This window comes from Octopus bimaculoides, chromosome 14 (genome assembly GCF_046866305.1).
Source record: "Octopus bimaculoides isolate indiv1 chromosome 14, ASM4686630v1, whole genome shotgun sequence".
Classification (NCBI taxonomy): Eukaryota; Metazoa; Mollusca; class Cephalopoda; order Octopoda; family Octopodidae; genus Octopus; species Octopus bimaculoides.
The window spans coordinates 5,857,216-5,882,669 of record NC_142941.1 but is presented as its reverse complement, the minus strand read 5'-3'; the positions used below and the strand labels follow the sequence as shown (position 1 = coordinate 5,882,669).

The 25,454-nt window shown below is 33.6% G+C and overlaps 1 protein-coding gene across 5 annotated transcripts in view; it reads right to left on the bottom strand.

Moving 5' to 3' along the window:
- Positions 1–1,868: 1,868 nt before the first annotated feature.
- The window catches only part of LOC106876628 (uncharacterized), a 106,711-nt gene continuing 83,125 nt past the window's right edge, over positions 1,869–25,454 (bottom strand). For 4 of the 5 annotated variants that reach the window (XM_089363155.1, XM_089363157.1, XM_089363156.1 and 1 more), the window contains 17 exons: positions 24,482–24,576; positions 23,717–23,856; positions 22,964–23,051; positions 21,019–21,092; positions 20,168–20,192; positions 19,104–19,201; positions 18,037–18,159; positions 16,527–16,684; positions 14,496–14,631; positions 12,183–12,332; positions 11,912–11,966; positions 8,725–8,765; positions 7,293–7,415; positions 6,244–6,375; positions 5,484–5,635; positions 4,257–4,392; positions 1,869–3,556 (listed from right to left, as the gene is read on the bottom strand). In XM_089363155.1, the coding sequence (XP_089219281.1) occupies positions 3,479–3,556; positions 4,257–4,392; positions 5,484–5,635; positions 6,244–6,375; positions 7,293–7,415; positions 8,725–8,765; positions 11,912–11,966; positions 12,183–12,332; positions 14,496–14,631; positions 16,527–16,684; positions 18,037–18,159; positions 19,104–19,201; positions 20,168–20,192; positions 21,019–21,092; positions 22,964–23,051; positions 23,717–23,856; positions 24,482–24,576 (1,804 nt within the window). In that variant the 3' untranslated portion in view covers positions 1,869–3,478. The remainder of the gene's footprint in view (positions 3,557–4,256; positions 4,393–5,483; positions 5,636–6,243; positions 6,376–7,292; positions 7,416–8,724; positions 8,766–11,911; positions 11,967–12,182; positions 12,333–14,495; positions 14,632–16,526; positions 16,685–18,036; positions 18,160–19,103; positions 19,202–20,167; positions 20,193–21,018; positions 21,093–22,963; positions 23,052–23,716; positions 23,857–24,481; positions 24,577–25,454) is intronic. The other variant, XR_016244358.1, reaches the window with a different exon arrangement.

Here is a 25,454-nt window from a genome sequence, read left to right as displayed (position 1 = left end):
CATTACCTAATATATAGATGTGAATTTATTTAGTCTGAAGAGAAAATAAGATACACTAAGCTTTAATAATGTATAGTTTTCATATCTTATTACATCTATTGATAGTTATTAAAGCCCGAAACTTCGGTTACCTTAATTTTGGGACGACATCTGATATATATATATATATATATATGAGAGAGAGAGAGAGACAGACAGAGAGAGAAAGAGAGAGTGAGAGAGAGAGAGAGAGAGAGAGAGAGAGAAAGAGAGAGAGAGAGAGAGAGAGAGAGAGAGAGAGAGAGAGAGAGAGAGAGAGAGAGAGAGAAAGCTAGATTACTATTGTTAATAGCTAGTATTTTGTGAATAATACTAATGTTTGAGGGTAGATATTTTTAAAAATTATTTTTGTTATAGCTCGTACAGAATGGAGGAAGGGCAACGCTCGAATCTCATTTCCACGTCCTCCCTGGTGAGAAAAAAGACTTTAAACAATCCTCAAACCGCACACCTGCCCCAAATGTGGATTCTACGCAAGGTACTTGTCGGCCGTGAGGTGGGGTGGGAGATCCATCTGTATCGAAACGTTTAAAAACAGAGTCAGTCGATTCAAGGAGATCTCACTGAGGGCGCTTCTATAAAAATTTAATTCAGTGCACTCTGGCTAACATGACGCTTTGATAGGGGACACTTGCTCAAAGTAGGATTAAACCGGAATTCCCAAGATCTCATAAACCTTTTAACTATATAGTTGTACTTAACGCCCAAACAGTATAGGATATGATAGCAGTTGAAGTGGTGATAGCAGTTGAAGTGGTGATGGCAGTGGTAGTGGTGATGGCAGTGGTAGTGGTGATAGCAGTGATAGTGGTGGTGGTGGTGGTGGTGGTGGTGGATAGTACAGTTGTTTAGCTCTAAATCAACCATGATTATGCAGATACCCGTAAGATCAAAGGCATTCTATCTGTGACCGTTTATTTCAGACACTGCATCCAGTACTACATTATCATCTAATACATCCTGTGGTCCGTTAACGACAGTAGTGTGTGCTTTCAGAAAGATTTATCATCTAAGTGCCTGCCATCCTTTCGGGGTCGATAAATTAAGTACCAGTGAAACACTGGGGTCCACGTAATCGACTGGTCCCCTCTGCAAGTGTCAGGACTTGTGCCTTTAGTAGAAAAAATCATTAGGGGGATAAATCAGGTAGCGATCGGGCAGAATCAGCAGCACACAAAGCGAAACGCTTTGCGAGATCTCGTCCGTCTTTACGCTTTGCGTTCAAATTCTGCCGAGGTCAACAATGCCTTTCATTCTTTCGGAGTCGATAAAATACGTAATCGACTTGCTCTTCCAACTAAATTTCTGGCCTTGTGCCAAAATTTGAAACCATTATTAGTGTGGTGAATGGAGGGTCGAGTGAGTAGCTTTTTAGAGCAGTGGCAAAATGTATAGCGAGGTTACTTCTCACTCGCTACATTTTGAGTTTAAATTCAGCCGAGGGCGGCCTTGCACTTCATCGGATTTGATAAAATAAATAGCAGTGAGCACTGGTATCGATGTAATCGATCACCCCACCAACCTAATTTTTTTAGCTTTGTACAAAAAAATTTGAAAATAAAATACTCAGACAGTACAATGTTGTGTGAGAGAGATGAATGGTAAAATGTGCGCACGCGTTTATGGGGGTGGTATGGAGTTGTTGTGTATGCGAAAGAGAAGAAAATAAAGAGTGAAACAGAGAGAAGTGTAGAGCTTACCATTTCATTACAAAAATCAGTTTTTTACCATCTGCTTTCTCGAGTAATCCCTGTTTTAGCCCATGTATTATTTCGAGATAATTTTGGTGTATAGTGACGTGTTTTAGAACAAAATGACAAACATCAACGTTTATAGATATAGATAAATTTATTAATTCGCATGACTGACCAGAATTTATAATCATAACTTCATTTATACAGATTGCACAAAAATTTACACGATTATATTGATTTATACATATATATATATAAGCATCTGTTGTTGGTCACAGATTCGATTATTTATATAGATATTATAGGAGGGTTTTTTTTTGACTGAGCACCAGGCAAAATGTGGTTGACTGAACTAAAATATTGCTGATCAGTATTTTCTTGATCTAAGCAACGATATTGACACAAACTGCATGTCCATGAATCGAGAAAGCAAGAGTTTCTGTATGAATAGTGAGAACATTAGCATTAGATAGAGAAACTTTTGAAGTGTATGACCTGAGAGGAAAGCGTCAGTATATGACTTGTGAAAAACGCCTGGGACATGAGTCTTATCGGCGAGGATACACACTGTGTATAAATGCGATAGTTATCAAGGGTATATAGATAGACAGGATAACAATTGTATACGTATTGAGATGACAGGCGAGCTATTTCAGTAATAATGGCACCATAGTATATAAATTTGGAAGACACCAGTTATCTTTGAACTGAAGGATACTATTAACTGAAATGGCAGCAACATTATATGAAAGAAGCTAACAACCTTCTATGGATAAAGACAAGAGAAAAGGTACATGAAGCGGTGGTGTATCAATTGAGAGGGTAATTGTGCTATATGAATTGGTTTCTATTAAAACTTTGATCGCTGTTTCGAATTAGCTGAAGGTTACCTCTTGTAATTGTAGGAATGTCAAACGTTATATAATATTAAAATGTAGGTTATCAAGTGTGTTGATTAAAGAAAGGATTAAAAAAAATGAAAGAACAAAATATTGAAAATGGAGAAAGGGGCAAAGGAAACTGATTGTAATAAATCAGCAGATAAAATATTGTAAGATATATAATTAAGAAAAATGTGAATAAGGGCAATGACTCAAAAGATTAAATGACATAGATTTGGATAAGTATGTTAACCGGTGATATACTGAATGCTGTATACACACAACAGAAAAATAAAAATTAGTTGATAATCTTCTCAGCTGGAGACAACAAAAGAGAATTTATCGCCAATTGTGGCCAAGTCTCAAAGAGAAGTTGTAATAATTCCAAGATATCAATATTTATATTTCAAAGTTAATTGATTTGTATAAGAGAGAAAAACCTCAACCATTTATTTGTAGGCAAGGAGAGACATATTTTCGTTTATTGAAAACCATAAATTCAGCGCATTCTTTCTAAGGCTTCCTGATGAATTTACATTGACATTTCGTGAAGAAAAAGTGTCCCGAATTTCTTTTGGCCACTGTAATTAGCATAAGGTATTATTACCGAACTATGCTCATAGTTGGCTTATATGTGTAAACAAAGATAAAGCTTTCCCCGTAGCATGTAAATAAATTTTGAGAGACGAATTCTTATCTTCTTGAAATGGTTTTCCTTTTCCTTTGAGAGATACAAAGAATTCCAGCGAGGCTTTTTGTTTTCTTTATCCAACAATTAAGTAATTGTTTTGCATACATCATTTCTTAATTCATAAGATGTAAAGCGTATTATGACGGATCTCTAAAAAGATTCACTCCTGCACATCACTGTACAAAATTGGAGTATAGAGACGTTTCGTTCTGTAAATATTCAGCAATTTTCCAAATGAAGGCGTAGGATTCCTGTCAAAGAAATAAATATGAGTTTTTCAATCAAATCAATTAAAATGAGTTAATACACAATTATTTTATTTTACTGTATCCTTTACTTAGAATTATAAATTCCTTCCACATCTAATAAAAACCACTTTCGAAATAAGCATTTGTTACTAATTTACGCAGATGCATTTATTATATGAAGATATACTAAGGCGGTGAGCTTGCAGAATCGTTAGCACGCCGGGCAAAATGCTTAGCGTTATTTGATCCGTGTGAACACTTTGAGCTCAAATTCCGCCAAGGTCGACGTTGCCTTTCATCGTTTCGGGGTCGATGAATTAAGTACCAGTTACGCACAGGGGTCAATGTAATCTATTAACTTCCTCCCCAAAATTCCAGGCCTTGTGTCTTAAGTAGAAAGAAAATAATACGTTTAAAAATGTCTAGGGTAGCAAAGGAAATGTTTCAGTTCTTTCGATTCTGGAGTTTGCTAATCAAATTTACCCACATATGTACCACCCACAGTCCGTACATTTCCAGTGTAAGATAACTTATCCAAATAATCACTAGTGCATCAATAATCACAAAACATGAAAATTATTCTCAGAAAAGTGTTGAAATAACAGTAAAAAGATTTAACGACAGATTTTTTTCTTTCTGATATTTAGCAAAAACTTGGTTGAAGCACATAAAACAAAGTGAGAAAAAATGTTGCTATACTTACACAGTCAGGTACTATACTTGGTTCAATTTTTTTGATCAGTCGAACTAATCGAACTATGTTGATTACTGATTGACTGGTTATTGCAGCTTTCAAAATGTGAATGATGCACAGCAGACCACTTTTATGGAAATTTTTACTTTACATAAAAGAAGAATGAGAAAAGTTTTACGTTTAAAAATATGTGAATAATAGATTCTAACATTGTAATATGATTCTGACAAGATTTCACAGTAACATACAGAGACAAGGATATATGTTTGAAATTGTATGTAGAAGTTCCGTTAAAAAAAAACCAAAAATCATTCTTTATTATACTGTACATAAGTAAAATTGAGACGATGTTTCTTATTTTCTAAAAATTACTAATTATTATTATTATTATTATTATTATTATTATTATTATTATTATTATTATTATTATTATTATTATTATTATTATTATTTCAGTCCTGTTTTCAGATGCTGAATATCTGCTATGTACAACGACACCTGTTCTGTGGCCAAAGTAAATGGCCACCTATCAAAATAGTCATTGATGCCCAATCTCGCCTCTCCTATACGTACTGACTCTCGAGCCATTACTGCTGAAGTTGTATGTTTTGAGGGGCGTTCCGCGTAATCTACGATATGTTAGTTTCGCCTCGGCTTAAACGGACGACGTCAACGTAATAGTATCGGAAATTGAGGTGGTTCGTACTGCCTTAAAGGAGTGCGACAAAAAGGAAGACCGTTTAGAAGAAGCGGTGAATCATACCAACAGACTAGAACAGAGAAAACTTACGATCAATATATTTCAACACCTTTTAGCCCTGTTAGAAAAAATATCTGAACAGATACGTATCTACGAAAAGAATCGTTTTGTGAAGCATAGCCATTAATTTGGATATATCCCTGTTATTTTCCCCTTAGTTTAGATGCCTTAAGATTTTATAGCCATTTTTGATGCATTTTAGGTGTGCAAGTCTCAAAGTTTAACGCTATTGGGAGGCGTAGTGTTTTGGAGTTTCGGAAGTGCCTAGATCTCACTCTAACTACTCTTTCGCCATCCCAAAGGGTGATTAAATAACGTTCGATAAGGTTTAGTAAAGTGATAGTAATAGAGAAAACAGGATCAGAGGGAAACTTATTAAAAAACTTAGAAGACATAGTTAAAAAGAAAAATTGTTTACAAATGGGATCACAACGGATGTAGTGTGAATTTGTGAATTCATCAATATTTTCACTTACCTACAATACACAGCAATTTTTTTATTGAACTGCTCATTTTGATGAGCGCTGAGAATATAACTTAGTTGTAAAATGTCTGCGCATGATGGGTAATTTCCGCCAGCCCATATGGTGACTTGGAAATGGTTGATCTCAAATTCTTCGATCCTCGACTGCAATATGAAAAAATATTGTGAATGAAATACAAAAATTGAAAGAAATTCTTTGGGTTTTCACGATTTTCAAATAAAAGTCGAGTCACAGACACGAGCGAGTAGTAGCGAGTGACTGAAAGTTACTAGATAGGATGGATTTGATCGCAGTAAGTTATTTGCCAAAGTAGATTTTTGCAGAAAAGTGGGGGTTTGTTGTTGATGAAGGGACTGGTAAGATGCAGACATGTGCCACCCCAAGCAGAGCAATCCACGACAACTTCTACCTCATCTGATACATCATAGAGGGAGAGAGCTGTCAATGAGCATGGCACAAATGGGTCCCTAATCAACTACGACCATCCGTACTTGGCGTCTGTCTATTCTCAAAGCATCCGGTTTCGGATCCTTTCTCAGGGACTGGATAGCTGCATTCACAAGTCAGAGTAAACGGTCACGTACGGGAAGATTTTTTCATCTTACTGAAACAAGAGTCCTTAATTATGTTGTTATTATGAACCAACAAAATATAATAATATATTACAATGCAGGAATATAAGGAATTGCATTCGTTAAGCTATAATATCATTTTCAAAGGTGGAATAATTTTAAACATGAAATTAGCTTACATTGATATCACACTCAACCTTCAAAACTCTATGTATACAAACATCTTTTCCTTCAACATTTATTAGTTCCAGGAGATATGGCCCAATTTTAACAGTTTCATTTAATGTCCTAGGCAAGTAAGTAGGTGTTTCCTATGTAGAAAAACGAAAAAAAAGACAGAAATATTAATATTGATATAAGTTAAAATATTATAGGAGAAATTATCAATCCGATAAAGGTCTACATCATATAATTAACTGAGCAGCTCATTTTGGTATGATGTACCTCGCCACACACCAAGCAGATAATCATAAGAAATGATGTATTCTTTAGAGTTTGTAATCTTTTTAGGTAAATGAGACCCCAGAAAATGCTTATAAATACTACATAAAAACATTTGTAAAATATTGTTGTTTCGGGATGGTGGGTGTTTTTCTTGCCAAATAAACACACGCACCGTATACAAGTTCTTCACTTCAGATTTATTATTGTTCTTATTTTATGTACTTTGTCTGGAAATCTTTCCTTACACATCCTCTGACCTATTCAACGTCTTTCCATCCTAGGTGTCTCTTCCTTTTCATATTGTAGCGATACTATGATATTGGCGTAACTACGATACCCTGTTATCCCGTTGCGAAGGAACGTATCTGATGTTTAGGATAACACCTTACTTCAGAAGAGACACGAGATACTACGTGTTTTGAAGTTTTGAAGTGTTTCCTGCATGATGTTCTCCAGGAAGATGTTGAAAAGAACCGGAGAGAGGAGATATCCTTGTCTAACATCCACTGTTGTCCTGAAGAATTCTCCGATGCTTCTGTTCAGGAAGAGTAATGTGGAAACACATACAATGGTGCCAACAAAATCTGATGACTAACAACCTGAAAATCTCTACCTAATATTATATATTAAGTTAGCATTAGCAATATATCTCTCAGCTTTCAAAATGTACAGCATCTCTTGGAAGAAATAACTGGAGTTATAACAATTTGGATACCAATAAATTAGAAACAATGACATAGTTAGTGACAACTTTAGTATGAAAACAAAATATCTGTAGTTTTACCTCGCTTGAATCAAATGCTACGATATTTAGGTAACCTCTTTTGCGCATACACCTCAAAAACTCCAGAGCATCGTTTTCGTTTGGAGATTTTGTAACAAGAAATTCTTTTTCGCAAGAAGGACCCTATGCATAAAAGAAAAACAGGAAGAAAATTATAAAACTGGAGACCAGACAAGGAAAAGTAAATACAGGTATAGCCTTAATTCGTAAGTTTTGTCTTACTACAACGAAGTATTTTTTGTAAGAGTGAAATATCTTCTTAAAATCTGAGCAGTAACGAGGCATTTACACTAACAAACACTCGCATACCCACACACTTGCTCACGCACATGCATCACGCATAGAGATACAAACATATATATACTCACATATATATATATATACATATATATACATATATATATACACATATATATACATATATATATATATACTCACATATATATACTCACATATGCAAACCAAATTGATTAAATTTGGCCCTTTTCATACCTTTAAAACATGCCATCAACACACTAAAACACGCAAACCAAACAACGAATATTTCGCTTGATTATCGGCTGATGATCGTATTTGTTCCCAAGTTTTATCTTTTGTTCGCTCGACGGTGACCCATGTATGTTCTGTTAACCTTCCAAAGCAAGACGTTGCGATTCTCTTTACAATCGTCCAACCTCTACTGGAGCTGTTGCACATTAACCTTAATATACTTTAAATATATTAATGTACTCACTCTTATTTTTCTTTCGTATTGCACAGAACGCTAAACAATGTGGACTATATTTAAAGTCAACATGTTACTCCGTTATTCCAGCGTTAGTTGGAAATACGAGGGATTTCTCCAAGGCCGCCTCTATATTTTAGTCATCAGCAGAAGTGTATGTCCTGGATTTTTCTGAGCTCTTGCCTCCTTATCCCTTCTCGTAAATCTTGAGAAAAAGCACAAACTGCAGCGGGACTCTAATCCTTCTCATATTAACCATACTAGATGTAGTTGAACTTTAGGATTAAAGTTCAAGATTCGGTTGTGTTATCAAGATTACCAGAAATCTCTGGCTTGGCAGTGCTATAGGAATGCTTTACTTGTTCACGATATACTGTCTGGGCATGGAATGTCTGTGCCGCCGGCATGCCCAAGGTGCGGGCAGGACGATAAAACCGTTCTGCACTACATTCGAAATTGCTTTCGTCTCAAATTATAACATTGGAAAGTAGATTTCGAAAAAGCATGCGTTGTTCCATTTTAATCCAGTTGAAAATGAGCATTAGGTACAGATCTCTCGCTCCAGCTGTGATATCCGTGTCATTCCAGAGTATGAGGTCTGTCAAGATATCATTAGCCGCTCGCGGCTACATCAGAAAGGGAAATGCCGATCTAAACCTAGAAGATTTTAAAGCAAATTGATAATAAGTGCGAAAGTAATTTACTTACATCAATGAAGACCCCGTTGATATTGAAATTCGCATACTCTCCTTCCATTTATGAAAAAAAAAAAGAGTTATTTTCTAGAAAATTAACGCAGAGCATGATAGATATCTTAATTAATCAATTCCATAAAATACACTTTTAGAGTTAATTACACATTAAAAGAACCAGTTTGAAACTGAACAGAGATAAGCATGCTGACCGTTTAACCTGCTAAACTTCTATTCAGTTATAAAGTATATCCTCTATATATTAGGCTTTATCAGGAAGTTATTAGAAAGTAAGACTCAGTATGCACAATTATCAAATATTATTTAATCAGAAATGTGGAAAATATTTATTTGATCCTCTTCATATAACAAAATGATAAAATCTGAAGTTGAGATCTGTAAGTAGAAAGTGTAGGAATTATTTTAGTTTGAAGAAATAAATTACTTCGATATTAAAAAGTTGTTATATTTTGAAATTAATGATGTTATGGGTGACCGATCTATCTGTTAAATTGGGGGTACTTAAACGCTGTCTATTTTCTATTGTTACTTTACAATTTGTGGGAAATATTGGATCCCAACTAATTGTGAAACAGAAACAGATTGTAATGATGTTACAACCCATTAATTAAGTTACTGGAGAAAGATCTTGGTGCATAAACTATTCCATGTTATACTGATATTTTAGATATGTTTATACATGTATAATCCATTTGTGATATTTATTTGTGACATTACTGAACGTTTTAGATTAAGTATCTAACAAATTATTGTCTAATAAACAAAACCAATATATTTTCCTTCCTAAAAAAAAATATCTAACTCTATACAAACACAACGAAATCTAGACTGGCCTGCAAGTTACTAGAAAAGCAAAATGTTAAATTAATAGATAAACGAAGCTATTACGTTACAGTAACCTAAGACTGCTTATAGTTCACAGTACTAATTTGAATAATTATACAACAATCGTTGCGATATATTTATACTGGAGAATGCATATTCACACACACAGACACACACACGCGCACACACACACACGCGCACACACACACACGCGCACACACACACATCCACACACGCACACATCCACACACAAACACGCATCCACATATATTATACTTAGTAACTTTTAAATGATAGAAAGTTTGTATCTATGACATTCCTGCGAGAAAAAGAATAAAGCTTTTTTTTTTTGTTTTGCTGTCCTAAATATATCTGAAACTCTATATTTAGTCGCTAATTTAGATGTCGAAGGACAGTGTTTATGAGCTTTTCGGTTTGCTCTTCCTGACATAACTGTCTAACCGTGGTTAATGCTTATTAATACACGTTGTAAGCACATGCATTGTTATACAAATTAGAACAAACTAATCGAGTTCTCTCCGAATTTGTGTATATCTTAAATAAGAATAGGCTCTTATTGCCTCTATAATCTGGATAATGAATAACTGTATTAATTACGGCCACAGACAATGTCTACCTCCCAACAACAAGAACGGGCTTCCGACAAGATTTCATGCTTCAAGAATAATTTGCATAACCCAACTATAATCCAAGTGTTAATAAGTGTTATGTGGCATGCGCTGCTCGCTCACTCAATAATAATAACGTATGTATGTATGTATGTATGTATGTAAAAATGGATGGCTGGATGGTTGGCTGGATGGATGACTGGATGGATGGATGAGTGGGCGGACGTATGCGCCCGTGCGTTTGTGATACTGTGCAAGTTTGTTTGAGTAAACAAACAAGATTGGAAATTATCCAGTCCAGTCCATAGATGTCGTGTATGGAGGGTGGGGGTGGGGAGTTATTTCAGGACATAATGTAGCAAAAAAGAAAAAAAGCATCACAGTGACTTGGATGAATCGTTAAGATGTCGGCTAAGACGCTTGGCAGCCTTTCTTCCAGCTCGTTCTGTGTGTTCAAATCCACTGTGGTCAATTTATCCTTTCGACCCTTGGATAGGGAGGAGCGATAGAATAAAGTGCCAGTCATATATTCAGGTCGTTGTAATCGACATGCCCCTTTCTTAAAATTACAGGCTTGAACTCTGAAACAGATCGTCGTCCGGTTCTGGAGCATGCTGGAATCTCTGTCACCTTTACGACATGCAAACTGGGATCGAAATAAAACATAGCATGCTCGCGAAAGCTTACTCGTATGATTATTTACTGAATCTGCCTCTCAGCACTGATTACTGCTTCGATGCAGGACCGGAATAGTTGACCTGTCACCACCAAAATCGTCCTAATTCATTTCGGATAAAGCTTAGACAAAGCTGGCCTTTAATGAAGCTCTGGTATCGTGAGAATGTCAATTAGTCTCCTTTTCAACGATGCTTCATATGTTGAAGCCTATGGGATATAAGTTTGCCGAGTTTGAAGGCCACAATTTTAGTGTTACATGGCTGCAAATTTCTTTGTTCATTTCTTTGGAAAATGTTACCGCTTTTAAGCTCCGATGAGAGAAAGTTTGCGAGACTACAGTTCCAGTTTTCAAATGATTAATTGATTACTTAACTGATCGATTGCAAGTACAAACCACTGTATTCTCAACGTTCGGTTAATCAATTTTTGCGAAAAGTATGTCAGTAAATAAAATCATAATTCCTCGTTCTTTCCTGGTAACTTTTATTCCCTGTGATTAATGTACCGCCTTGGAGAATGACTTCGGATTAACAGTTTGTATGTGTCACAAGATAAAACCAACCGACACGGATTATTATACTCTTCAAAGCTCATTCCCTTAGCCAGATTCATCATATGAAGTACTTGCAAAGGTATCTGCCTGAAGTTCTTCAATTCTTATTTTCCTTCACGAAACATTCATTCATACGTGCATTCCATACAAAAATGACATGCGAATGGGGTTACATTACTTGAAATATGACATGCAGTGATATGGACGATGCATGGATTTGAAGTGGAATTCAATTTAAACAGTGGTGTATTCAAATGGAAAAATCACTTTCGAATATCTATGTTAGTTAATTAAAAAAATTGAAGGATTTGAGTGTAGTGAAACTTAGATTTCATGCTCCAATATCAAATAATTTAGTTATATGTACTTTTTTACTCAACGCCATTAGAATTTTAAAATTTGATTGACAGAGAATTTTAAACAAAAAAGATGTCAATTAGTAATGCCATGCATTCACAAACTACCCTTTTCATATTTCTTTCATATTTTCAACTTACCACCCTCTTTTAATGCAATGTCCGTGTCACGCACTTCGACTTGTTTTATTACATCCTTGAAATTATATAAAAAAAATGGTTGTCTAGTTTAAGCACAACAAATGTTGGAGCCATGGTAAAATACAAAGGAAAATACCTCTATTTAATGAATATAGAATAGATAAGATAATGATGAAACAGTGTATTAAAACGTTTTGCAAGCTGACTTTTCCATCAGTTTCAATAAAAATTGATCACTTCTTCAATCGCAATTACATCATTTCTGGCTTACCTGAAACTGATGCTCTAAAATCGATACTCTTGTTGAATGATCTGTTTCCGTTATTCTAGAGAATTCCTTTGGTATATTATTCACATCTATGTCATAATCTCCGGTGAGAATGTTCTCGACTAAAACATCATATATAAACTCCAGTTGTATCTGAAAACAAAGATGAATCAGTTTAAAATCACATAGACACAGTGTTTAAGCAAACAATAAATTTTGGAATAAAAGACATTGTGTTTCGTAGTCATTAGTTTGGTAAAGAAAAAGAAAGAAACCTTCGTTTCATGAATAACCTTTTAGAAATTGAAGAATGAAATTGAAGAATGCGTGAGATTAATACAATTATGGGTTAGTTTGATCAATTTGAGGGAAAAACAGCCTGAGATTAGAGATTTGTAGGAAACGGTTTAAATATATCAATATGAAGAGAGAGAAAGTCGTGAACATAATAAAGCATATTACAAAACTTAACACGTTAAACCTTTAGTGTGATCGAGTATTTAATTCATATCTTGTTCTTTAGAGAGAACTAGATAAATAAACCCCCAACAATCTGCAAAAGATGTTCAGAGTTGAAGCTTCATTGGAAATAGGCTTAATATAAAAACGAAAATTTAATTATTTCGCCGAGGTGCGATATCTTGCCAATATTGTTGTCACCGGGCTTATAATCTTGTTGAGAACTTTAGTAAAACAAATAAAACGCATGCGTAAAACAAGGTATCTATGGAATTTATGAACTTATTCCCTTGTGTTTTAAATCCACATTTAATCCGCCCAGCAATGAAACTTCAAAAGCCACGTTACACGATCACGTGAACTCTAATTGAGAGAATGTTACAATGTATTTCTTTTCAATGACATTTGTTCTTTCTGTGTAAGGATTGGGCGTATACTATACTGTAATACTATTAGTTTGAGATGAATTCAGCGACGTAACATCAGAGTAGGCAAGGTCGACAATATCTAATGAGGCTAAAACTAAATATTATTGAATATTTAAAGTTAATGATATAGTAATAGGTGAAGTTAGTGAGATCTATCTTATTGTGAAAATGCTAATTCAATGCATGGAATTCAGTGAATAATTCGGTAAGCAGTTTAAGTTTCATACTAACAAGTACAAACTCTACATGAATTTCAGCCACAAATCTTATACTTGCTGTATATTCCCTTGTGAAGGCGCATGAATTAGTTGTACACATGATCCGAAGAACGTGGGCTCAATTCTTGCACTGGGTGGTGCGTATTTTTTCTAGACCAAAACAATTGATATTACTCTGCGATCACTTTGACACCTGACATGTGGCACAACGCGCACCTGTTCAGGTAGCGTAGATTTCACAGAGAATGTGAGCTAATGAACAGTACATACATTTAATCAGTATAAATAAGTCGCTTGTTCAGCTTGCTTGGACTAAAACAGACTATCATCATATATAAACTTGTTTATATATGTTAGTAGATATAACCGAATCAACTTTTCATAAATATATAACTATATAGATATATAACTATATGTGTGGTGTGTGTGTATGTATATACAAGACTACAAACTGTATTCGTCTTGGTTCAGGAAAAATGACTAAATTATTGGGGTTAAGCCCCCATTAAAGGGTCTTACTAACCTCCTAAGAAGTTGAAATTTTAGAAATATTACTTCATTTGTGTCCAATATCTATGATTAAAATTTCATTGTCATATATATATATATATATATATATATATATATATATATATATATATATGTATCTGTAAGTATGTATGTATGTGCGTGCGTGTGTGTGAGTGTCTGTACTTACGCATATATGTGTGTATATCTATCTACTGACTTCCAACAAATAAAATTAAAGCGTACAATTCTCGGTATTCAACAGGCACATGCACTATTAATATATAACCCAGTGTGACACAATGTCACAAGATTAGAGTTTTGAACAGAAAGCACAAGTTAGTGAGAAAGAGATGAAGAAAAAGAGAGAGATATGTGTGCGTGAGGGATAGAGAGAAGACGGAATCTCAACTCCAAACAGGTACTTTATTTATCGACTGAAGTATTATAGGTGAAGCTGAGATCAGCGAGTTTTAAAATCAAATTGAAGACACGGTTACAAATCCTGCAAGCCAATTTCTCTGGAGTTGTAAAATTTCTACCATTTCACCACTTTTCAAGAAATAGCTAAATTATAGAATATAACAGCAATGACCATTGCCGCTGAAAGAAAAGATGAAAGCAAGCCCATATAAGGGAGAGTTCCTGAGAGTTACGAGCTATTAGACTAAGTATTTTTCTTATTTACATTGTCATTAACTCACCCTTTTCTGGACCATATGCATCCTCTCCTCCCGAAGCTTCGTGACACATGCCAATACATCAACAGATTCACCAGTCAACATCTCATTTAGAAGAATGTCAATGCAAATGTAAGTTCCGGTACGACCAACACCAGCACTGAAAGACAGGCCAAGGGCAATGAAATGTCTATGATCGCTTCCAACAATTTAATGAATAACAAAATAAATACATGGATTAGGCTTAAAAAACAAAAAAAAAAAACATTTACTGTTTTTATTCAGGAGTAGAAAAAATAACAGTTGAATAATACTGGTTTCTAATTTGGGTACAAGGCCAATAATTTTGCGGAAGGGATAAATCGATTACATTGAAACTAGTATTCAGCTGGTACGTATTTTATCGACCTCGAAAATATAAAAAGTCGACGCCGGCGGAATTTGAACTCAGAACATAAAAATTGACTAAATGTCACAAAGCATTTTGCCCGCCATACTAACGATCCTGCTAGCTCACCGCCTAATAGAATTCCCTAATATTGGTAATCGGATCTAAATCTGATTTTAACACACTTTCCGGCAAACAATTTTAACTAAAATTATTCTTTAAGCATGGAAATAATCAAAATTGGGACGACATGTTGTGTTAACGTCAGATAATATTGGTTAAAATTTCTTGACATCATATATACACCTACATTACTAAGAACCTAATAGGTAAACTTTGGATATTTTTCTCAGTCATTCTTCTATTTTGAGATTTTTCCTTTTTCTTAAACCATGTCAATATTTATAATCGATTCTTTGTTGAAGTGATGTCGTGAGGCAAACGTTTCGTTGGTTTAAACGTGATACTTTGTCTCTAAAATATTTCTGAATATCGTTGGCCCTCACAAAAAATAGCAAAACGTTGTACACGGTTCACAGAAGCCTATTTGGTTCAATTTAGGGGAAATTTCGTGGACCCTGCAATTTACTAAGATTTAGCTTTATATTTTTTCACTGTATCATGAATTATGTGATAACAAAACATTTCGAAATTTAACATGAATTGTTACCAACACACGCACGCGCGCACGATTACACGCACGCACACACACACACACACACACATATATATATATATATATACATATATATACATATATACATATATATATACATATATATATAAGAGGGTTGACCACTAAATGGACATCCATTTTGCTAGAAGACCACCTATGGTCTGACCACTAAGAAAAGATTGTTCTCAAGAAAATTCAGTAAATACCAGAACGTAAGCGAGCAAGACAAATGAAAAGATACAAATATAAATATTAATCACAAAACGCTTTCGTTGGTATCATTTACGTAATTACTTACGTAATTACTTACGTAATTGTCTGCAAATATCCAGTGTCATTGTCTTGGTAATATAATTTGCACAACTATACACGAGACCTCCACATGAGATTGAACATGTATATAGTTCTACTAATTACAATAGGGGTTCTATTTCAAATGTCTTTGTTCTAGCGCGCCAAAATACCGGAAATAATTCTGCAGCAAATAATTCTCTGCAGTGAATTTTGCCGGTTAGAGAACATGGTTATTCACCCCTAGTATTTAAATTTATACATACATACATACATACATACATACATACATACATACATACATACATACATACATATATATATATATATATATATATATATATATATATATATGTATGTATGTATGTATGTATGTATGTATGTATGTATGTATGTATAAATTATATGTATATATATATATATATATATATATATATATATATATATATATATATATATATATATATATATACATACATACATACATACATACATATATATACATATATATATATATATATATATATATAGGTAGCTTTCTAATTCATTTCTGCCGCTCTGGATCTTCTTTTAGAAATTATAAAAAGGAACCTTAACATCATTGTATAGAGGATATAATTATGCTTATTATAAATATAAAAATGCACATTTATCATTATATAAGATATGAATTATGCATGTTATAGATATAATTACAAACCTGCAATGTACGACCAATGATGATGTTGTTGCTTCTCTGAACCTTAAAATATTTCTGAATTCTAAGATATATTCTGTGTGTCGTGGAATGCCATGATCTGGCCATTTATTAAAGTAGAAGTGATCGATTGTCCATCTTTCATTTTGATGAACACCTGTCTGTAAATAAAACGTTGAAATGTTTGGAATTAAAGAGATGTAGAATTATACTGAAACACTATTAAACAATGTAATAAAACACTATCGTAATATATTATTATAATATTAATTTTGATACCATTACAGGGCTTCCAACTTATTTCACAGCGCTGCCCGCTGCAAAGCATCAGTTTTCGATACAAAATAGCAAATTTTAGATCAGTGATAAAACACAAAGTACTATAGTGCTTGCTTCAGTGAGATGAATCTGGCCTGTAAAGCACATATGAAACGAGAGAACGCCAAAGCAGTCACTTAACCGTCTAGAAATAGAAGTTAGGATGTTTAAAAGAAATGAAATGTTGAGTTACATAGTCGTGGTTATACAAAAAGGTTGGATAGTGAATGTTAAAAAAGTGATTTGATCTTCATAGATATTAGAAACACTTTTTCAGTAATCTTTCCATATTTTTGCGATATACTGTTATTCTTTTACTCTTTTACTTGTTTGTCATTTGACTGTGGCCATGCTGGAGCACCGCCTTTTAGTCGAGCAAATCGGCCCCAGGACTTATTCTTTGTAAGCCTAGTACTTATTCTATCGGTCTCTTTTGCCAAACCGCTAGATTACGGGAACGTAAACACACCAGCATCGGTTGTCAAGCGATGTTTGGGGGACAAACATAGACACACAAATACACACAAATACACACACACACACACACACACACACACACACACACACACACACACACACATACACACACACACACACACACACACACACATATATGACGGGCTTCTTTCAGTTTCTGTCTACCAAATCCACTCACAAGGTTTTGGTCGGCCCGAGGCTATAGTAGAAGACACTTGCCCAAGGTGTCACGCAATGGTACCGAACCCGGAACCATGTGGTTCGTAAGCAAGCTACTTACCACACAGCCACTCCTACGCCTGTTCGTTTTCTGTCTTCGTCTTTATGTTTTAGTTTCTCATTGTGTTTAACGTTTTTTTTATGTCCTGTACCCATATATGCATGTAAGTATACATATAGATGTAGGTATGTACATAAGCAAGCAACTTACCACACAGCCTGCACCTATGATATGATGATTTTATTGCAAGAAAGCAGTTAAATTATAAAGGAGTAAAAATTACTTCTCCTTTTTTCGCTCCATGTTTATTTTAGCAATTAAATTTTATGTTAGGCTACATTTTATTCAACGGTCTCCCAGAATTTCACCATTCTTGTTAATGTTACTCAAATAAAATTTGGAAATATTTCAATGAACGTTGATTTTATATTGCTACTATTTTAGTCCTTGTAAGTAACATTACTCATATATAACATGAAATATTATGGAATGCCTTACCTTAGAAATAATAAATGTTCGGTGTATATGAGTTGAATGATAGCTAGTGTTGCTATGTGTAACTTCGATGGAACCAAATAACTCAGTATGCTCTTCATCTGGCCAATACTGCACACACTTAATCTGCCAAAATAAATAAATAAATAAAATAAAAAATAAAAAAGAGAAAATGACACTTAAAATCGTGATTCTTAAACAGAAAAGGAGTGACTAAAATCACAGAACACTCAAAACAATATATAGCTGTTACAATATTTTATACTAAACACACACACCACACACACACACTGACACACATAAATGCATAGTGTTCAAAGGCCTCAGCGGTATTCCGTTTATCTTCATATTCTGAGTTCAAATTTCGCTGAAGTCGACTTTGCCATCCATAATTTCTGGGTCGATAAAGTAAGTATGAGTTGAACAACGGGGTTGATGTAATAGATTTAACCTTCACCCAAAATTGTTGGCCTTGTGCCAACATTTGGAATAACTATTGCGTCATGGGGAAACCTGTAGTTCTATGTTCTGGCATCGCTTTTTGGATAAGAATCTAATATTAGTTTCCCAGTATAACCGTAACGCTTTCAAAATTTATAGGCAAATCAAAACCGTTAACATCTGTCGTAATGAACATTCCGATAATTCTATGTATAGGGAAATATGTATTTCTACTCTAATGGCTTGGATGCGTCTATGCATGCATGAATATACGCATATATGCATACATACATACAAATACACATTCATACATACATACATACATACATACATACTTACATGCATGCATGCATGCATATTCGAAGACCATACATCTAAGCCATCCCTGGAACTGTAAAAAGCTGTGAAATTTCCAGAAGTTTATAGTTAAAGTATTTTTGAGCATGTCTAAATATACAACTATATGCATGAGAATATATACATAAACAAAGCTTAGAATTCTGAACGTATACATACATACATACATACATACATACATACATACATACATACACATTCACATACATATATAGAGAAATTTTCTTAAAGAATGTTTTGCGTTATCAAGTTCTCCTGAAGAAACACCATACCTTTCCATTCTCCATAATGTCAGTTAGCATGACTATAGTGTTACATTTTAATTGCCAAACCATCCGCCAGAAATCCTTCACCGTATTTTGTGTAGGACCTGTTCAAATAAAAGAGCAAAATGAAAACCATTAAGAAAAATTTAGAAGAACCTAAAATTTCTGTCTACACTCTACTCCTATTTAAATTGGCCTGTGGTTGTCTGTGTGCTTTTGCACTTTACGTTGTTTCCCCACAGTCAATAAACTCTAAGTTTTCAAGTGAACCATGGGAATTGCTTCTCAAAAGCTCGAACATTGGAAGTAATTGCAAATTAGAGTTATGTCCGATAATTATATATCGAAAGGAAATGTAAGATATATAATATACGCACATTCCTTCGGTGGGCGATAGAAAAGAATAATTCAATGAATATATACGGGTACGTATGTATGTATATGAGGGCGCTAGGATTTAACGTGTTGCACTCATGATTGCTAAAATTGTGATTTCAGTCACTAGTCCGAATGGTGTTTTGTGTACTTGAGTAAAATACTTTCGTGTTGCTCTGAGATCAGTTCGATACCTGAGGAGTGACATATTGTACACATGTTCAGACAATATCGATTTGATGGAGACAGTGAGCTAATGTTCGGCACAAAAATTTGATCACTATAAACGAATCATTTGTGCAGGTCGTCCGGTGAAAGCCGAACGTTAGTACGTCGTCTTGGACGAGAGCGGCCATCATATGTATGTATGTATGTATGTATACACAACGAAGTTTATTATAGTAGATTTACTTATATGAATGAGGGGGTTTTAAGATATGTAATAATTAGCTCATTGATAGGGCTGGTGCTTTTGTTGAGAAGAAAATAATCTGAAAATAATTTAAGGATAGATTTTCAGTGAAAATTTATGGAATATTTATTTTTCTTTACCCCTCTAACGACCACAGAAAAGCGATATATAATAAAACCTGGAAAATACAATTTCATTTACTGAAAGCCCTGAAGATGATAGGATTCACACAAAACTTTCAATATAATTATTTTTCTTTATCAATATAATTAATAATACATACCTTGACAAGCAATATAACGCTGGTTCTGAGAGAAAAAAAACAAAAGAAAAAAAACAAAGGTAAATCAAAGGATTATTAAAATGTCATTCATTCAATTATTAAACACCAAAGAATGAAATATAAAATTTAATTCACTATCGCACATTCGTATATGCTAATCGACATTGGTTTTTATAATTTGTATTTATAGTGAATGATAATTTATTAATATTGTTGTTGTCCTAACTCCTCTTCCTTGCAACATTAACATTTGACCTTGGAGGTTTATAAAATTAACACAGAAATCCAACGAAACATTCGTCATTTATAATGTGCACCTCATATCTAAACTAGTAATCTCTAAATCTACGGATTACTAAATTCATCTAGAAGTAAAACTCTTGTATTTTGTATATACTAAAGTGCATACATACTGATGAGCGTTTATTCCATTGTGAATGGAAATGAAATTTGCTAATAATAGTATCGTGGCTGTATTTGTTATTATTGTTATAGTTCTGTTTAAGTAAGTTTGTTATACTTTTGTCATTGAACAATTCTCTTTTGTTCTACTTTTCTTTCTCACCCCTGCTAAAAAAAAAATGCAAACTCACTTCTGTGAGGCTGCGAAACCATACTCAGTGTTACGACCAATTTAGCTTATGAAATAATATAATAAACACTATGCATATTTTGCAAAACTACAGAATTATTTTGAAATATTTATATAGAGTAGAGATGCGATGGCCACGTAGATACATTAAAACCAAGATGAACTTAGATTGCACAAATCAACAACAACTTCATATTTTTTTAGTTAAAATAAGTTATGGTAACTTATGAGAGGAGCGAAAGAAATATTTTTGACGTACACTGATGAAGTTTGCATTGATGTAATCTGAAGAGGATATCTCGTCAGGTTGAAGCCTAACACGTGAATGGTCGTCTGAAATATGCAACGAAGAAATATGTATTTTTAGTTAGTAAGATATCAGTTATATTGGCAAGAAGTAGAATCTAGAAAGGTATCTAAAAACTATAAAATACAACAAACACAAAATATTGCTGAAATTTAAAAAAAAAATATCAAGTAATATTATACGAAATGGCTCAACAAGTGATATTTGATTAAGAAATAAACATTAAATGAGTATTCAACAAACACTGTGAATGATTTCTACACTTGGCCATATTAAGGAAAAGAGAGAAACGTGAATTTGCAAGAGCGAGAGCGTAACATTAAGTAATAAATTGAGACAGTATTCCAAATCCTACACAATATAAATCATTGAGTAGAAACATAATTAGTCCTGTGTGGATATAATATGTGGCATTAAAAGACAAACTACGAGACATTAATCAACCAGAATTACCAGCGCACAAAATATATCAGATACTGAGAAATTTGCAAAAATAACTCTTAGCTCAAAAACAATGATTTTGATTCAAATGGGTTATGTTCCTTTTTTTCATGGAAAACAGGTTTTGTCGATGTTCTTGTCAAGACTATTTGAGTAATCTTATGGCACTGTTTAACTGGTAGTGCATTTTATTTCAAGGACTCACTAAACATAAATCTCCACAATTACGGGGGTTACAAAATCTATTTAATTCAGCCACATAAAATATTGCTTATGATCATTTTTTGCTTTTGTCCATTTATATTTTGTTGTCGGTTTTATACGGGGGACGGTATGTATGTATATATATATATATATATATATATATATATATATATATATATATATATATATAACATTTTTCGTAATGAGATAAAAAACCAAAGCTGTGTAGATTTTAGAACATTTATAAATAAGTCTTAAAGCTGTTTCCACGATATTTATTATATCTCTTCATCGGAGACGGTGTGAGAAAATGGTTAAGCAATAGTTAATTTAGATAAGATACAAAATATTGAATCAAGGGTTTTATCTAAAGTGACAATAACACTGTGTATAAACTCTGTACTTGGAATGACCAATTTTAAATAATATTTTAAATTTATTCACAAGGTATTCGAATCTTATATGTATACCATTCTTCCTAAATAATGGATCTACAAATACAATGTCCTAACATATCTCATATCTATTTTCATTCATCCACTTCACTCTCTATTTCGTATGTTATCTAAATTAACTATTACTTAACTATCTTCTCACACCGTCTCTGAGGAACGAATATAATAAATATCCTGGAAACAGCTGTAAGACCTATTTATAAATGTTCTAAAATCTACACAGCCTTGGTTTTTTTATTATCTCACTACGAAATTTTTTTTATATATACACACACTTATATATGACCTACGTTGGACTCCTCATCCGTATAATCACTGAACCTGGAGCTTAACTATGGTCTATCCATAGCACTTAGTGAGCATTACCTGATACATTTGGCTCTTCTTGACACCATTACCTCTCATAACCTATATATATATATATATATTTTCTATGCATGCCATGAATTAGTAGCTTTACTCGGTGCTTAAATTCATGAAATAGGTACACATATATAAATGAAGTAGTCGACATTATGTGAATTACTCCGACCATAGAAGTGCAGTATAATGGAAGAGCTTTGTTGATTTGCCTTTTCAGAATTGTGAGTATTGATTTTTCTGGTGCTTCAAAATAATCTCATGAAAACCATTAAGAGTCCTCATCAACGTTTACTACAACTATGAGTACCATTATTGATAGAGAATATTTGTCAAGCTGGAAAAATATCTACATTTTTCACAACAAAGGCGCACATTTTATTTCACTTCTTTGATGGATATGATGCCTTAACTACAAAAAAGAAATCAATATTTACAAGGCAGTATCGTTTTATAGCGATTCTTCTTTGCATTCTCAGGTTTTGTTGCTTCAGTATAAGGCAGTGGTAAGGTTTTTGGTAGTCTCTGTGAATATATGAAAACGATAGCTGTACATTTTAGCTATGTTATAAATAATAAGACTAAATTTCAGTGAATGATACATAACAGACATTTTATTAGTGGATGCAATACTAAGAATCTAAGAAATAACAATGATTAATATTACTAAAAATATAGTTGTGGAAAGCTATTAGCAATATATTTAGTGACAAAATGATTTCTGATATGGGAATAGTTTTGAGGGGAAGTGATAAATCGGTACCATCACCCTTCGATACTTGATTGCTGTTTTATTTAATCGATCCCCAAAAGAGGAAAGGCAAAGAGGACCTCGGTGGTATTTGAGCCCATAGCATAAGGAATCAGAAGAAATAATGCAAAGCAGTTTTATCCGACGCCTCTGCCAGCTCACCGGCCTTGCGACACAATAGCGATAAGGGATCGCTGTTTTCTATTTTCTATTTCAAAATAGAAGACTATTTCTATAATAGTTTTCTATTTTAAAATTTTGTTGCAATTGTTTTCATACTTGGTTTACTGATGTAGTTTTATATGCTGAATTAACACACCAACTTCCAACTCTATTGATACATTAAATTTATACTGACACTAATAAGAATAATGCTAGGTTACAATAGAGTAGTTTACGAATGAAATTGTTAACATATTCATAAAAGATAGTCACTGACCAAGAACTCATCATTAAATGGTTCCACTTCCTGTTTCTTCTCAGAAACGTATTTCTGCAGATTTAACTTAAACGAAGTACTGGCCATGTTCACGTATATACTTTCGTTTTCGTTCAGCTGGGTTTCTTCATAAAGATGTGCTATAAAGATTAACAATAAAGATTGATAAGAAAGAATTGTATATACAGTTATTCGTAAACAGAAATACGCACTCTTATGCAAGCACATGCAATTCCGTTTACCTCTCAGAGAGAGAGAGAGAGAGAGAGAGAGAGAGAGAGAGAGAGAGAGAGAGAGAGAGAAGGATAGATGGATGGATGGATAGATAGATAGATAGATAGATAGATAGATAGATAGATAGATAGATAGATAGATAGATAGATAGAGGGTGTGGTCTAAATTGCGAAAAAGTGAAAATAATGTTGATATCTCATTTTAACAGATATATTTAACCAAAATTACATAAAAATATCATGAAATACTAAAGAATAAATTTATTCAAGAAAATCGCATTGGCTTCAACCACGGTCTCCAGCAAATCTAGTCATAAGGCTTTCGTGAGGGGGAGCTATAGTAGAAAATAGTTGTCCAAGTTGCCACGCTTTGGAATTCAACTATGATACATATATGTAGGGAAACAGTTTTAAATATACAAAAGACAACATATTAAATCATAATAAAATAGTCACTGGTTTTCCGAGACGATGGAACGTTCACAAGACAGAGAAGAAAAATCGAAGAAACAGTGAGAGGTAATAAACCTACCTGTATCTTCAGGAACGGCTTCTGCACACTTATTTTCCGGTATTTTGCGGATTTTCTCGACATGTTTTGCAATTGGTCTTTTACCCCTAAATTTCCTAATGAAATATAGAAACATTTCATGAACTACAAGTGTGTAATTATCAATGTGATTGTCTAAGACAAAAATGTTAAGTATTATACAGTTACAGTATAATATTAAATAATACTATTAATAATGATACACCGCTCGTAAATTTATAGCAACAAATTAAAAGAATCAAAAAAGCGAACACCATGATCTTCAATTTCATGCAAAAATTGAAACAATAAGTAACCTGTATGACACATTATACTTACTTATAAGGTTAATATTCCTTTATAATATTCCTTTATAAGTTTGCGAGTGAAATGTTATTGCCAACATGAGAATATTTACTTCTCCATTCTTATAACGATTAAATTCTGCACATATGTGAAATACTGTTATTTTAAGCATTATTAAATACCTTGTGGTCATTATTTTCATCACTTTACGTTCAAAATTCATTCAGTTACCAACATTAATCGCTGCTAAGTTGATAAAATAAATGTTAAATAAATAAATCTTATTTTTGGAGACGATTCCAACTCGCTACACCAATGACTTGTCTTACGGTGCCAAAAAGACAATGCATAATTATTAGTAATATGTGTAGGTATCTACCTACTTACATACGTATCCATACACATACGCAAAATTAAGCACACGAACACACACACATATACACACAAACATTTGAAAAGTGGGACGATGAAATGTTCCTAGCTTAAAGGGTGTCGCACGGTTAGAGGCCAAACATTCCGAGTTCTTGTACAGGACTTAGAAAAACTGAAATTCCGCTGCAATAACTATGTGAATCGGAGAAGACAATATGTTGCATTAAATCATGATTAACTGATCCTTCTGTAGTTTTTTTACTCAAAACCAGGAACTTTTTAGCATACCCATCAAATA